The following is a 14301-nucleotide window of genomic DNA, read 5'->3' as shown; positions in this document are numbered from 1 at the left end:
GTCTGGTTAGCAATGTGGGTGGCATATTAGTTTTACACGGGAATCAACATGGGAGATCCATTCCCATAGTAAATGGAAAGTGTGAATTCATTATGTGAAAACTAGTCAGATTTTCGACTTTGGGGGAAGTGAACTGCTTGTCCCATGGGTTCAAACCTTTGCACACTTATCACACTTGTGTTCTGACTACTTAAGTCACCATTTTTGCACCTACATAATTTCTTTTCACAAACATTTCCAACCAATCAGGTTCCAACAGACAATAATTCTCATAAGTCTAGTCTTCCAAAACCATGTCAGCCAACCAGAACCATCTTTAAACTACTTGTGCTCCCCTTGTTAAATATTCCTTCTCTGGAATTCCAAACTCCTACATCCCATCTGCTTGCCACAAAATAATTAGACAAACACACTTGACACAGAATGTGTTATCATCATACTGTGATCATGAATCACTCTCAATTTAAAACATTACATGCAGTTTATTCATATTTAAGACTACCCACAGTTGCTATTGGTGTTTTAGGTATGAATTAAAATGCTAATTACTGAGAATAAATGAAAAATTTGCATGGAAAGCATGTAACTGTGAAATAAATGTTTTTGCTTTTAATACTAGGAAAATTAGTTTATTCCACAGTTTTGATGATCTTCCATGTTTTACATTACATACTTCAATTTGTACTCTGCTACAGTTTTATTATCCTCAGACAACTTACACTACCTGACCAAAAAGTTGAAGCACCTAGAAGGGAGGGAAGCAACAAAACGAAACTCCTAGGTTTGAGAGGGTATGTGATGTTATTCCAGTGGTTACAGTATTAAGTCAAATTTACAAAGAACTTGGATGCCTGAGTCCATTTATCAGTATGACATCGTATCCACTCTGGCCCTGATGAATGCTTTGATTTGGACGAGAAGGGTTTCTTAAAGCCATATTATTCTCTCCTGAGGTAAGCTAGCACACAACTGTTGTAACTAGTCCTTTCCCATAAGTGTTTTATTGGAACAGATGTGGGGATATTGCTGACCATGAGAGTAATTCAACACCACGTTTGCACAGTTCGTAGAGACATGTTGCATGTGTGGATTAGCATTGTTCTGTTGAAAAATGGAACCACGATGCTGTTGCACAAGAGGTAACATGTAAGTACACAGGATGTTCGTGACATAACATTGTGTTGTTAAAGGTCTCTCAGTCACTACCAGCTGCAACTTGAAGTCGTACATGATGGCTCCTCATACCATGAATCCAGGAGTAACATTGCTGTGCCTCTTCAAAACATTGGAAGAATTGGAGCTTTCTCCCCAGGTCATGTTGCAGGTACATTACATGTTTTCAGATGGCAGGTGAAGAGGTAAAGGAGTTACAGTGTGCTTAGTGCTCAATACAGTGATCCTCCCTTTTGATGGTCAGATGTGGTTGACTGGAACCTTGACATTGAGTATCCCTGGTTCGTGTTCCAAAGCAGTCCAACCTTTGGGACCAAGCCACACCCAAATGCCACACAAATCAGATTATTGAATGATTCAGCCAGCTGGCCAAATGTATATACCAACAGTGAGGTCCCTTTCAAAATCTGTCAGGTCTGGCCTTTCTACTTGTCATAGAGAATTGCAACTCTTATTCATTTCCATACCGACGAGTGGTGTGTACCTCTGCGAAGTTACATTGACATATGACCATTAGTTATTGTAGCAAAGCCATAAAGGTAGTGGCGTGGCATCTTATCTAAATAAGGACATAGAAGCTTAAAAAAATTTCCTTTCTTGAACACCACACCAAAGAAGGATCAATTGAAATGACAGGTATTGTACTCCCACAGTAATGATCTTAAGTTACCAAAGCATAAAGTGATTGGAGTAGATAGGCCACCAAATGCTATTGTAATGCTGTTTATGGATAAACTTAGTAGTGTTGTTGGTCAGTCCAGTTCTAATGACCTTATTATGTTAGGTGACTTTAATATAGATGCAAACTCAAATAGTATAGTAAACTTGAAACTCAGTGATATACTGACCTTATACAGTCTTGTAAATATAGTGAACTCAGACGCCAGAGTGACGGACACATGTTCCACTAGAATAGATTATGCTATAATCAACAAAGATGTTATAGATAACGTAAATTACAGTAACTTAGATTTTCTTTATTCTGACCACTTCTGTCAGGTGTTAGAATACAAAAATTCAGTTGTGCCTAAAATAACAAAAATTGTGCTACAGAAACGAATGCTGAATACCTCAAATATTAATGCTCTTAAACACAAACTAGCGAATGAGAGATGGGATTCTGTGTACCTGGTAAAACGGTCGGATGAGAAATGGAATGAATTCTACTCAACCCTACTGCATCATTATGAATATAGTTGTCCAATCAGAGAAATCCAGAAGGTAGTTAAACACTGTCAAAATGGAAGTAATCCTAGACTAAAACTCCCAACAAATCTGATTAGGCTCAGGCAGCAAGTGCATGATCTAAACCAGCTTTATAAAGCCATTACTATGCCGGTTTTCAAGGAAAAATACAATAGGACCAAGCAAACTTTTAAAACTGAAATTGTTAACCTAAGGAAGCAGATTAACAACAAAACAATAGAACAGTCTGACAACATAAGCAAAGCATCTTGAAGCTGTTTGACAAATAGTGAAAAGGTCCCAACAAGATGAACATGGAACCACTCAGCATAAGACAGATGGTAACATTATAAAAAACCCAGATACTATATTAATATTTTTAATACCAACTACATTTCTGGTGAACAATCAACTCATATTATAGATTCACAGTTAGAGACCCGATGCCATCTCACCCAGTGTACCGAATTTGAATTTGTGGAAGGGAATGAGCAGGAGGTTTGCAGGGCAGTATACATGCTAAAGAAATAATTTTCATCTGGATGGGATGGCGTATCCAGTGCTATTACTAAAGTGTGCTTAAAAGAAATCTCTAAACCTCTTACCTGATTAATTGCAACATTAGAGAGAACATGTATCCAACAGTTCTAAAAATAAGTGTAGTGAAACCAGTGTATAAAAAGCGAAGTAAGGAAGATGTCTCCAACTATAGACCAATATCATTAATTCCCACTTTTAGTAAGATATTCGAAAGCATTATCCTTTCTCAGCTAAGTGCCTTTTTCACAAAACCTTGTAGATTCTCAGCATGGCTTCAGAAAAGAGCTAAGTACAACCACAGCAGTTACACAGTTCATCCATGAAGTTTACTGTCTGTTGGACCAGAATATGCAGACTGCAGGTATATTTTTGGATCTGATGAGCATTTGATACGGTAAACCATAGGGTACTTCTTAAAAAGCAAAAATCTTGTAGTATTGGGGATAAAGCCATGAATCTTCTAACCACATACCTGCTGAATTGTAAGCAAAACACTAAATTGTCATACAAACTAGATAATAAAATCATGCACTCCCAGTCCACCAGTGAACCTGTGTTACAAGGTGTACCACAGGGCTCAATCCTTGGACCCTCTGCACAACCCATTAACTCCCATATTGTAAGCTATGCAGATGACATGTGAATCTTATTGTACGCGAGTGAATGTAATGAGCTAGAATCTCTTGCTACTAGTGGTGTCACAGAAGTGACAAAATACTTCAGTGATCAGGGACTCAAGGTGAATGTCACCAAATCTCAACTACTGACATTTAAAACAGGCTGTTCTCACCACAACAATATGAATAGTGTGTGTAATATCTCTGCAACAGAAAATGGTAACTGTAAATTCCTGGGTGTGTATGTTGATGAAAATTTGCGGTGGACATACCACATTAATTTTGTATGCGGAAAAGTCAGTAGTGCCATATATCTCCTCAGCCAGCTCGCAAAGATAGTTCCTAGCCAAGCACTGAAATTAGTATATTATGGAACACTTTCACACCTTTCTCAATTAAGGAATTGAACTATGGGGCTGTGCAGCTGATGTACATTTAAAAAGAATAATACTACTACAGAAAAGAGCAATAAAACATATACATGGGATGGGACATAGAGATTCATGTTGTGAAGTGATTGTGCAGCAGAAATATCTAACAATATATTCTCTGTACATCTTCAATATAGATGTATATTTTTATAATTCAACCAACAGAAGCTATCAAGGGCAGTGATGTACATGATCACAACACTAGAACAAAGTGTAACTATTTCCGTAACAGAACAATGTTAAAAATGACTGATAGAAGTCCATATTATCAGTGGTTTGATTTGGTATAATAAGTTACCAAACTCTCTAAGAATGTACAGGGGAAATGTTTTTAAAACAAAATTAAAATCTTTTCTAATAGAAAAATGTTTGTATTCTTTCAACGAATTTTAAGACAGTGATTGTAACATGAGGCATTAGCATATCAGTTGTAATGTGATAAATGAAAAAAAAAATACACATAAGAAGCAACAGCTACAGAATATAGTGTTTGTAAATGTAACCATAGTATTAAGTCTGACGTTTGCAAAAGCCATCATTACGATGGCTCCACGCAAAGAAAATGTAAATAAATAAATATCTTCTGGGTATTTCAATTTCTTTGTCAAACAGTGTATATCAAGCATAAGGGATATTTCTAATGGAAAATTTGAGCACCTGGTGTCTGAGGTACTTCATATACCTGATTCCACAGGTTATGTACACTCTCATGAAAACTGTTGTTCATACTGTACGGCTATTCACAGCTGCACCATGGAGCAAAAATGAAACAATATTGAAGTGGGGGAAGGGGGTAGAAAGCTCATCATTTCAAAAACATTCTGTAAGATACATACATCCCCTGATATAGCTAAGTAGTTGTCAGCTGAGGACGCTTACTATCAAAGGAAGTGTGTGACCACGAACGCTAAGAACCACACCAAAATGTGCGTAGAATATAAATTTCTCACCCAAAAAACTGTGTTATTGGCCATTCACATACAAAATGCAGGTGTTGTCTGCTAACACCATCCAATGGTGGCACGTGATACCTGCACTAAAAAGTATAGGGTGTTTCATGTAAGACTCCTGGGAGGAGTCTGCAGGTAGCACAGCACACTCACTGGCTGCTGCCACCGCATCTGCGTCTCGGACACTAATTTTCTGGTAGTCGGCTGCAGGCGCACTCCCCCTGAGTTACGCATAAAGAGTGTTGCCATATTATTAACTGAAGCTTGCCTTTATTTACAGTAGGTGCTCAAAATGATGTCACTTTCTGGTAAGACCAGCCTGACATTTCCTGAACACATTAGCAAACACTCGACAAATTTCTGCTGCCAGAATCTGGGAAATGACTATCCGAAACCCTGTCTTCCAACTCTTCGAGTGTGGGGAGATTGGTTGCATACACCTTGTCTCTTAACATTCCCCAAAGATAAAAATCACACGAATTTAGATCTGGAGAACGAGGAGGGTGGACAACTATCCTGTCGTAAAAAAAACCTCCGATTTGATGCATTGACGATGTGTGGGCCTGCATTGTCCTTCATGAAATATCGGTACATCTTTTCGTTAGGTGTTGGTTCTTGAAAAAAAGGATACATTATATTGTTCACATACGTTTACATTTACACTCTGCAAACCATCGCAAGGTGCATGGCAGAGGGTACATTCCACTGTACTGGTTATTAGGGTTTCTTCCTGTTGAATTCACATTTGGAGCACGGGAAAAATTATTATTTGAGTACCTGTCCAAACTTATTGTTTTATGGAAAAAGATTGGTCCAGTAATTCTTCTTGCAGTAATTGCATACCAAACTCCTGTTTTCAGCTCATGCAGAGGTTGTTGATGTAAGTCATGATGATTTTCAGAGCTCCAACGTCGATTGTTATGAGAATTAACATACTCTGACAAATGCAGCCATGCTTCATCAGAAAATAAAGCATTTAAGGATCAACTTCCCCATCGTGCACAGACTGTAACAGCCAGTTGCAATAACGAGATCGAGCAACTGTATCTGAGTTCCTCAGTTGATGCACTACTGTGATTTTGTATGGTTTCAATTTCACTTTGTGCACAGCACTGTGAAGAGATGCTCTTGACACACCAGTCTTAAGTGCCAAACGGCACAGAGACTTTCTAGAGCTTCTTTCCAAGGCCTCCCCTGTTTTGTCTAATTTATTTTCGGGTAAAACACTAGATTCTCTAGACATTCATTTGTGTAACCAGATCCAGTATCTTGAAATTTTTTCACTAATCTGTGTATTGTCGAATCATTGGGAACATGCGTACTGGGAAATTTTTGTATGAATTCAAGCCAACATTCCACATACAATTCTATTTCTGTGTAGTTCAACAAAAGAAACACTCATTGATCCTTCATGTACACCATACCGAATGGAAAGACGACAGAAAACACTCAGTCACACAGCATAGAAGACACACACATGGTGTTCTGAGGATGAGGCCCAGCTACACACAGACAAGGAAAGCCCCAGATTCGGTGCAGTGGCAATAATGACATCTAACAACAATATTTAAAGCAATTAACCTTAAAAAAACATCGAAAGAAAACACCAGTACACAGAGTCGCACAACGTAGGAGGCACACGCTAAGTATTGGTGTTCGAGAACTACGCATATTGACAGCCGGCAGACACGGCGGCAACAGACAGCAAACGCACCACACAAACTGCGGACCCCCTCCTGGGCATCTTTCATGAAATACCATCTGTATTGGTTGTGTGAATAGTATAGCTGCAATAGGGGGCTGTCTTTTAGTGTGTTAGGTTGTGGGGTAGAGACTGAAGAGTATATATTGGTATCATTAGGTGAGTTATTCCCATAAATGGTGTCAAAATGTTTGAGACAAAGTTGTAATGTGTTGTATGTGTAAATGTGATTGGAGTTGGGGATGTGGTGTTCACTAATATTTTATATAGCATAATAATTCACAGATAAAATTGGGATGATGTGGAAATGCAAGAAGATATACTGGACAGGTGTAGAAAGACAGGAAGAGCCTGTACCCAAAGTTTGCTTGTCCAGTAGTACAAGACTTTTATCTCCAGAGCAATAGGCCCCTTCAACTAGAAGTGAGTATGAACCATCACCACCTAAAATGTCTAGTGCCAGTATACTGATGACAACATACTGGAAAATGTATATGGAGACAGTTACAGTCGTGGCTTGAACTCCTATAGTAATCTTACGAGGCACCGGCAGATTGCAGGGTAATATTAGATTATGCCTAGCAGAAGATGACATCAGGGTCACTTCGAGGGAAACAGGCTGTCACAATTAAAAACTTTAGAAGAGTATGTACTCTTAACAGTTTGATAAGGACAAGACCATATGGTACTGCTGTTCATTATGGGCATCTGCAAATGTGGACATTAGAAGCATATAAAGTGGTTGGCATGGACAATTTCACAGGTTCAGTTACTGTTATTAACAAACCTTACACTGAATATAACATTCCTACCAGATATATTATTGTGTTCATCACTTGTAAGAACATAGAAGTGTTGTGGCGTAACAAGCTTGCTACGCCACACTGGGAAGGGAGCCGAAAGAAAGGCACGCGTACACACACGCCGACTGGCGTCAAGTCTGGAACAGGATAACTATTGAATGGTAGCAAGAAAAGTACGTAGCTGCTTTATACTTAACTTTTAATCTTTGTTGGTGTACAAAGTTCTTCTTGTGACATTTATACGATAACTCTCAAACTAGGTAAGGCTAATGGCGCCTTGCTAGGTCGTAGCCATGGACTTAGCAGAAGGCTATTCTAACTGTCTCTCGGCAAATGAGAGGAAGGCTTCGTCCGTATTGTCGCTAGCAATGTCGTCCGTACAACTGGGGCGAGTGCTGTTTCGTATCTCGAGACCTGCCTTGTGGTGGTGCTCGGTCTGCGATCACACAGTGGCGACACGCGGGTCCGACATGTACTAAACGGACCGCGGCCGATTTAAGCTACCACCTAGCAAGTGTGGTGTCTGGCGGTGACACCACAAGAAGATCATCATAGTGTTGTCCAGAAGGAACAAAAATCTGTGGAAGAAGTGAACAAATAGGTAACAGACTTGAGTGTGGATAAATAAAATGTTTGGAACAGTGATAAAAATCAATGTAATTATGAAATGTCTTCATTGTCCACACTGTCTCCCAGAGGAGAGAAAAATACAGATATTGTATTACAATTTATACGTAGCTCTACACCCAACCATACAATTAATGTGGCCATATCAGTGAGAGGTAGTTAGCTAACAAGTCCTATTATCTGATTTCAAGAGCTGCAAGGCATTTTTGGCCCAGATGTTTCAAACAAATTTGAAGCAACATGCCTATGAAACATTCATGTGGAGGCAAGCAAAAGTGGGAAAAAGATGGAAGAGCATATGAAAAGATATCTAATTATAGTCTTGGTGCAGATGTACATGATTATGTGAAGAGCCTGATGCTGTGTGTTTGTTGGTCGGATCATAAAAAATTGTACTCTGTTGGATGAAAGTTTTCTGAACAGTGAATTTAAACCCAAGACGACAAAATATTACCATCCTCTTGACGTGTACTTCGTTAGGCAGTATAAGCTATACATGAGGAGGATTGTTGATTCTTGTAAGACTACAATGTGAAAAACTGCAAGTGAAGTTGCACAATTGTCATGTTATCATCAGACTACACTCTGTGCTTTAAAACAAGCTTTCTGAACCGAAGTAAAAGCCTATCTTGTAATATGCTTGCCAAAAGGCAGGTTATGACATAGACATACTGATATCATCATTTAAAAATGGCAATATTGCAGTGTTTGATATTGGACTGCTTTAATGCAGGAGGTAAGTTTGATATGAAGAAAGTGGCTTTAGGGGCTGTGAATATTGTTCTGATCCACTTTGTTTGGACAATTTGTTTGAAATCCTACACTTGTACTTTAAAGTTTGAATATCTATGCAACAGTATCAGGACAGTAGAAAAGATTGCTTTTCAAATAGTGTGATTATTTTAAGCAGAGGCAAATATGGCATTTGAAGTCACAGCATTGAAATATCTGTGCTTTTGTCTTGTTGCATCAATATTTTGTTTCTTCGTGTTACCAGATTTCTTCTCTTAGACCTTGAATAGGTGATCGTTCAAATGTGTCTTATGCTAAGATGCCTAATTTTGCATGCAAATGGCTCATACCACTGTTTCTGATATGAACAATTTATACTCTAACCACATTTTTGTGCAGTTCAGAGCGTTCAAGGTCACAGCTTCCACTGCAACAGCAAAGGTGTGTGGCCACCCTCTACCACTAACATTACCAAATGTGAAAATTAACATGTCAACCTCATAAAGATACGGGAGAAAGAACAGGGAAAAGAAGAATAATTATTAATGACTGTGGACACAAGTCTCTCATTCATCATGTTTATGACATGTATTTACCTGAAGAAAGCAATAGTTCGTAATTTAACTTCATTAACATGTTGAAATTTGATACATAAATAACTCTGTTCCCAAAATTGCAGGTGTGAAAACGTATGCTGCATCATATCTTGACAGAGATTTGCGCCACCTGTCATATCTGGACAGAGATATCCCCAGCCGACTTTTGAAGGAAGGTTCTGTTGGTGAGTAAATTTGGTTAGTCCAGTCACTGAATTAAGCATGTTGAAATCACTCGTCGTATTTTCACTTTGAATCATTCGAGTCACACTAGATTTAACCTTGGACCAGCCTTTGAGATGTCAGTTCATTGGTTTAAGTACACAGCTTGTGGTCATTATGAGAAAACATTATTGATTATGAGTGGAGAGTTCACATGCAGAATGAAAACTCTGTTATGGTTTGATATTTCAGTTTATACAAACCTGTATCTTGTGTAAACTACCAGACAAAAGGTGTGCAACAATGTAGAGGAAAAGGAACTATCGTACAAAGTTTGTGGCCACATGTGTTTCATTATTCATAGTCATAGGTAATGGTTTACATTTAATGTGGAAATTAATTAAAATAGTTGCATAATAATGACACTTAATTCTTTCACAATTCAAGAGATTTTGAAAATTATACTGCAAGAATATTAACTGGCATTTGGTTTAAATAGTAACATTATCTGCTACTTTTGCTGAATTTCTTTGTTGTCATCGCAAGACATGAGTCACTAATGGAAGGAGAAGAAAGTTGTCCGAAATTAAAAACACTAAATATTAGGTGTAGTAAGTGGCCCAAGAAAAAAAAGAAATGAGACAAGTCCAATTTTTAAGGAACTATTTGTTATAGAATATTGGTGCACAATGTTGTTGTGGTGTTTACTTTGAACTGTGTCTTTATTGTTTAACAAGTTCATTTTGCTGGACTGCGTCTTTGGTTGTGGCCAAGCAGTTTACCATAGATGAGCGCTTGTATTCGGATGGAATCTGTATAACATCTTGGCAAACAATATGCAGAGTGTTTCTAAGTAGTGGAATGAGGAACAGTTGACAGTTGAATTCAGATACGTGTGTGTGTGTGTGTGTGTGTGTGTGTGTGTGTGTGTGTGTTGGGGCGGGGGGGGGGGGGGGGGGGTGTTAGAGAATTCGGATGCAGGCTACCATCATAGTGTTGGGGACATTAATACATTCTACTATGCATTATGATAAAGATACAGTGATACATATGTCATAAACAGTAAAGGATAGATTGAGAGTATAATTAAATGATGCAACAGCTGCCACCAATATTCCCAGGTAATTGCTGATAAAAATTTAGAATCATATACCCAAAAGCAACTAATATCTACACTCCAAGGGGGAAAAAAGACACACCAGAAAGGAATTATCCAAATGGGACAGAAATCGGTTGATGTGATGCACATGTACAGACAAACAAATGATTATAATTTCAGAATAATTGGGTGATTTATTCAAGTAAAAGGGTGTCACAAATTGAGCAAGTCCTTAATGAGTCTGTGCACATCGGGTCCATATGGAAGCAGTTATTCAGCTTAGCATTGATTGATGGAGTTGTTGGATACCCTTCTGAAGGATATCTTGCCAAAATCTGTCCAGTTGGTGCATTAGATCGTCAAAATCCTGAGATGGTTGGAGAACCCAACCCATAATGATCCAAATGTTCTTAACATCGGGAGAGATCTGGTGACCTTGCTGGTCAAGGTAGGGTTTGACAAGAATGAAGACAATGAGGGTGCCATTTCTTTTCATAGCAGGAGCCCTTTGGTTGTCATCTGCAGCATCCTCATAGCACAGCAGTATGTTGATGATATTAAATGCCCTATTTTGTTGCCCTTCATGGCAAGCCATCCTGGGCTTAAAATTTTAGCCAGCACGGGGCGAGAGTTTCTGCTGCTTGTCTTAGTGCTTGCCAAATCCTTCCTTGGCCAGCAAGTTCACCAGATCTTTTCCCAATTGAAAACATTTGGTGCGTTATGGGCAGGCCCTCCAACCACTCCTGGGTTTTGATTGTCTAACATGCCAATTGGACAGAATTTGATGTGATGTCTGTCTGGATGATATCCACCAACTCTCTCAATCAATGCTGCACTGAAAAATTGCTTGCATAAAGTGCCAGGGGTGGACCAACGTTTTACTGACTTGCTCAATTTATTAAGTTCTTTTTAATGAATAAATCATCCTATTTTCGCGATATTGTCATTTGTTTGTCTGTAGGTGTACATCACACCTACTGAGTCCCACCCATTTGTATTATTCTTTTCTGGTGAAAAGAATCTTTTGTTTTAGAGTGTAATTAAGGTAGTGTTATAGGTTTTCAATCTGCAATAATTTAAGAAGATGAATTGTTAGCTGAAAAATATCATAAGTAATACATGGCAGGAGGCAAAACAAAATTAATAGGTCAAGATAATATCTGGGTTAAAATGAAATTGCAGACAAATGTACTAGTGTCTAAAAGGAAAATGTGCTGTAATTTGGACCATATTAGTAAACATTTTAAAGGGCTATAACACTGTGTCAAATGTGGTTTGATGCAGGAAAGTGTAAGTTAACATTATTTGTGTGTATTCACTTTGACAAGGGAAATTTAACAACATACTGAAATTGTCTAATGTTCTTCATACTATGCCAAATATATGCACATGCTGTGTGCAACAACTTTTTCTTTAAAGATGCTGTCTCTTTCACTAGGGTACATTCACAATGGAGCTTCACTGCTAGCCATTTCTGTGGCATTCGATAAGCCACATGTGACCCCCAGGTCATGCTAAATGGTAAGCACCTCAGCGAGCTCAGTATTTGTTTGCTGGGTACGGGCTTCGCAAATCAATTTCCTGACCTGGGGGCTGGTAAGTGCTGCAAGTCCTCTGTAACTGTGTAACAGTGAGTGCTGGGCATGCTTCAGCAAATACCATGTAGCGTGGCGGTGGAATATTGTGTGTCACAGGGACTGGGGATCTTGGCTTAGCTGCCTGGATTGTGAGAATAGTTAAAACCTCAAAAACTCTTAATTTCAAGGTGCGACAAGGAGGCTCATGGCTGTTTAGGTGGAACAGTCAATTGTCAGCAACCTCTGAGGAACTTGCTACATCTCAGTTGTACAGGGTTTACTCAGGAAAGCAGGGGGTCTATCTGAGTGGACCATTATTTCCCTAGCTGCTCGTGGTACCAAGATAGGACCCTCAAACACAAACTTATTGACTACTAGTGTAGATAGGGGTACCGCCTGGGAGTAAACAGCTTTCAAGGAATCACAAATACAAGGATGGTTTGAAAAGTTCTCGGAATCACCACGAGAGGTCAGCGCTAGCGCACCGAGTTGTTTACATGGTATTCATTGGACTGTTGCCTGTAAACACGTGCCACGTCAGTGCTGTTGGCAGAAAGCTGTGGCGGTGACGTGACTCTGTTGTTGTTCCCGTGTAGTGATTGCGAAGGTGGAAAAAATAGAGATTTGAGCAGTGATTAAGTACTTCGTAAAGAAAGGTATGAAAGCAAAGGACATTCATACCAATTTCCAGAGTACACTGGGGGACTCTGCTCCTTCATATTCAACTGTTGCCAAGTGGACAAATGAATTTAAATTTGGTTAGGAGAGCTTAGATGATGATCTGTGCAGTGGTCGGCCAAGACGTATCACTACTCCAGAAATCATTGCAAAGGTGCACAAAATGGTCATGGAGGATCGCTGATTGAAAGTGTGTGGAATTGCTCATGCTTGCCAGATGTCGTCTGAAAGGGTATATCACATTTTAACTGAAGAATTAGAAATAAAAAAGTTATCTGCAAGGTGGGTGCCGCGACTCTTGACCCTGGATCTAAAACGCGTGAGAATGGACATATCGGAACAATGTTTGGCCCGTTTTAGTAGAAATGAACAAGATTTTTTGCACTGGTTTGTGACCAGAGATGAAAATTTGGTTCACTACTATACCCCAGAGACAAAACGGCAGTCAAAGCAGTGGAAACATGCTGATTCTCCGCCACCAAAGAAAGCAAAGACAATTCCTTCGGTGGGAAAGGTCATGGCATCAGTGTTATGGGATGTGAAGTGGATTCTGTTTGTAGATTATCTCCTCACTGGGCAAATAATTACTGGAGAATATTATGCTAACTTCCAGGACAAATTGCAACAAAAGATTGCGAAAAAGGTCAGGTTTAGCAAGAAAGAAAGTCATCTTCCAACAGGACAATGCACGCCCGCACATACGTGCCATCGCCATTGCAAAATTACATGCACGAAGGTATGAATTGTTGCCACACCCACCTTATTCACCTGATATGGCTCTGTCGGACTTCCATCTATTCCCAAAACTGAAAATTTTTCTTGGTGGATGAAGATTCACTTCAAACGAAGAATTGATATCCGGAGTTGACAACTATTTTTCAGGCCTGGAGGAAACTCATTTTCGGGATGGGACCAAGGCACGTTGGACCAAGTGCATTAATCTACAAGGAGACTACATTGAAAAATAAAAACAAGTTTCAGTGATGTAAGTACTTTTTTTCTATCCTGTTCCAAGAACTTTTCGAACCACCCTTGTAAAAATGTGTATCTGTTGACCAAGAGGAAGGAGGGGATGTTTGAAAAAGTGTCCCTTTCTATATTCATAAAGGTTTAGAAGCACTTACTGGTACCGTAAAGTGTGCTAAGTGGACGCGAAATGGTTCTGTATTGGTTGAGACTAACAAGACAAAGCAGGTGGAACTTCTTAGGGCATCACAAAAGTTGCATAACACACTTAGGTCAAGCAAGGGTGTAGTCACGTGCCATGATATTCTGGACATTGACATTGCAGAACTCAAAAAAGTATGGGCATCACAGGGGATAGTGGATGTAGAGCTAAGGATGTGAAGGAATAATGGAGGAGTTGAGATGACTACCACCTTCATTGCGACCTTCAGTTCTCTGACACTGCCTGAACACATTGTGTTCT

At 39.2% G+C, this 14301-nt stretch overlaps 1 protein-coding gene across 1 annotated transcript in view; it reads left to right on the top strand.

Moving 5' to 3' along the window:
* The window catches only part of LOC124555885 (delta(14)-sterol reductase LBR-like), a 241770-nt gene that overhangs the window by 61863 nt on the left and 165606 nt on the right, over positions 1–14301 (top strand). Inside the window, exon 7 of the mRNA XM_047129946.1 lies at positions 9440–9541. Coding sequence (XP_046985902.1) covers positions 9440–9541 — 102 coding nt within the window. The remainder of the gene's footprint in view (positions 1–9439; positions 9542–14301) is intronic.

This window comes from Schistocerca americana, chromosome X (genome assembly GCF_021461395.2).
Source record: "Schistocerca americana isolate TAMUIC-IGC-003095 chromosome X, iqSchAmer2.1, whole genome shotgun sequence".
Lineage (NCBI taxonomy): Eukaryota > Metazoa > Arthropoda > Insecta > Orthoptera > Acrididae > Schistocerca > Schistocerca americana.
The sequence above is the reverse complement of the archived record's forward strand: the minus strand, read 5'-3'. Positions and strand labels throughout refer to the sequence as shown.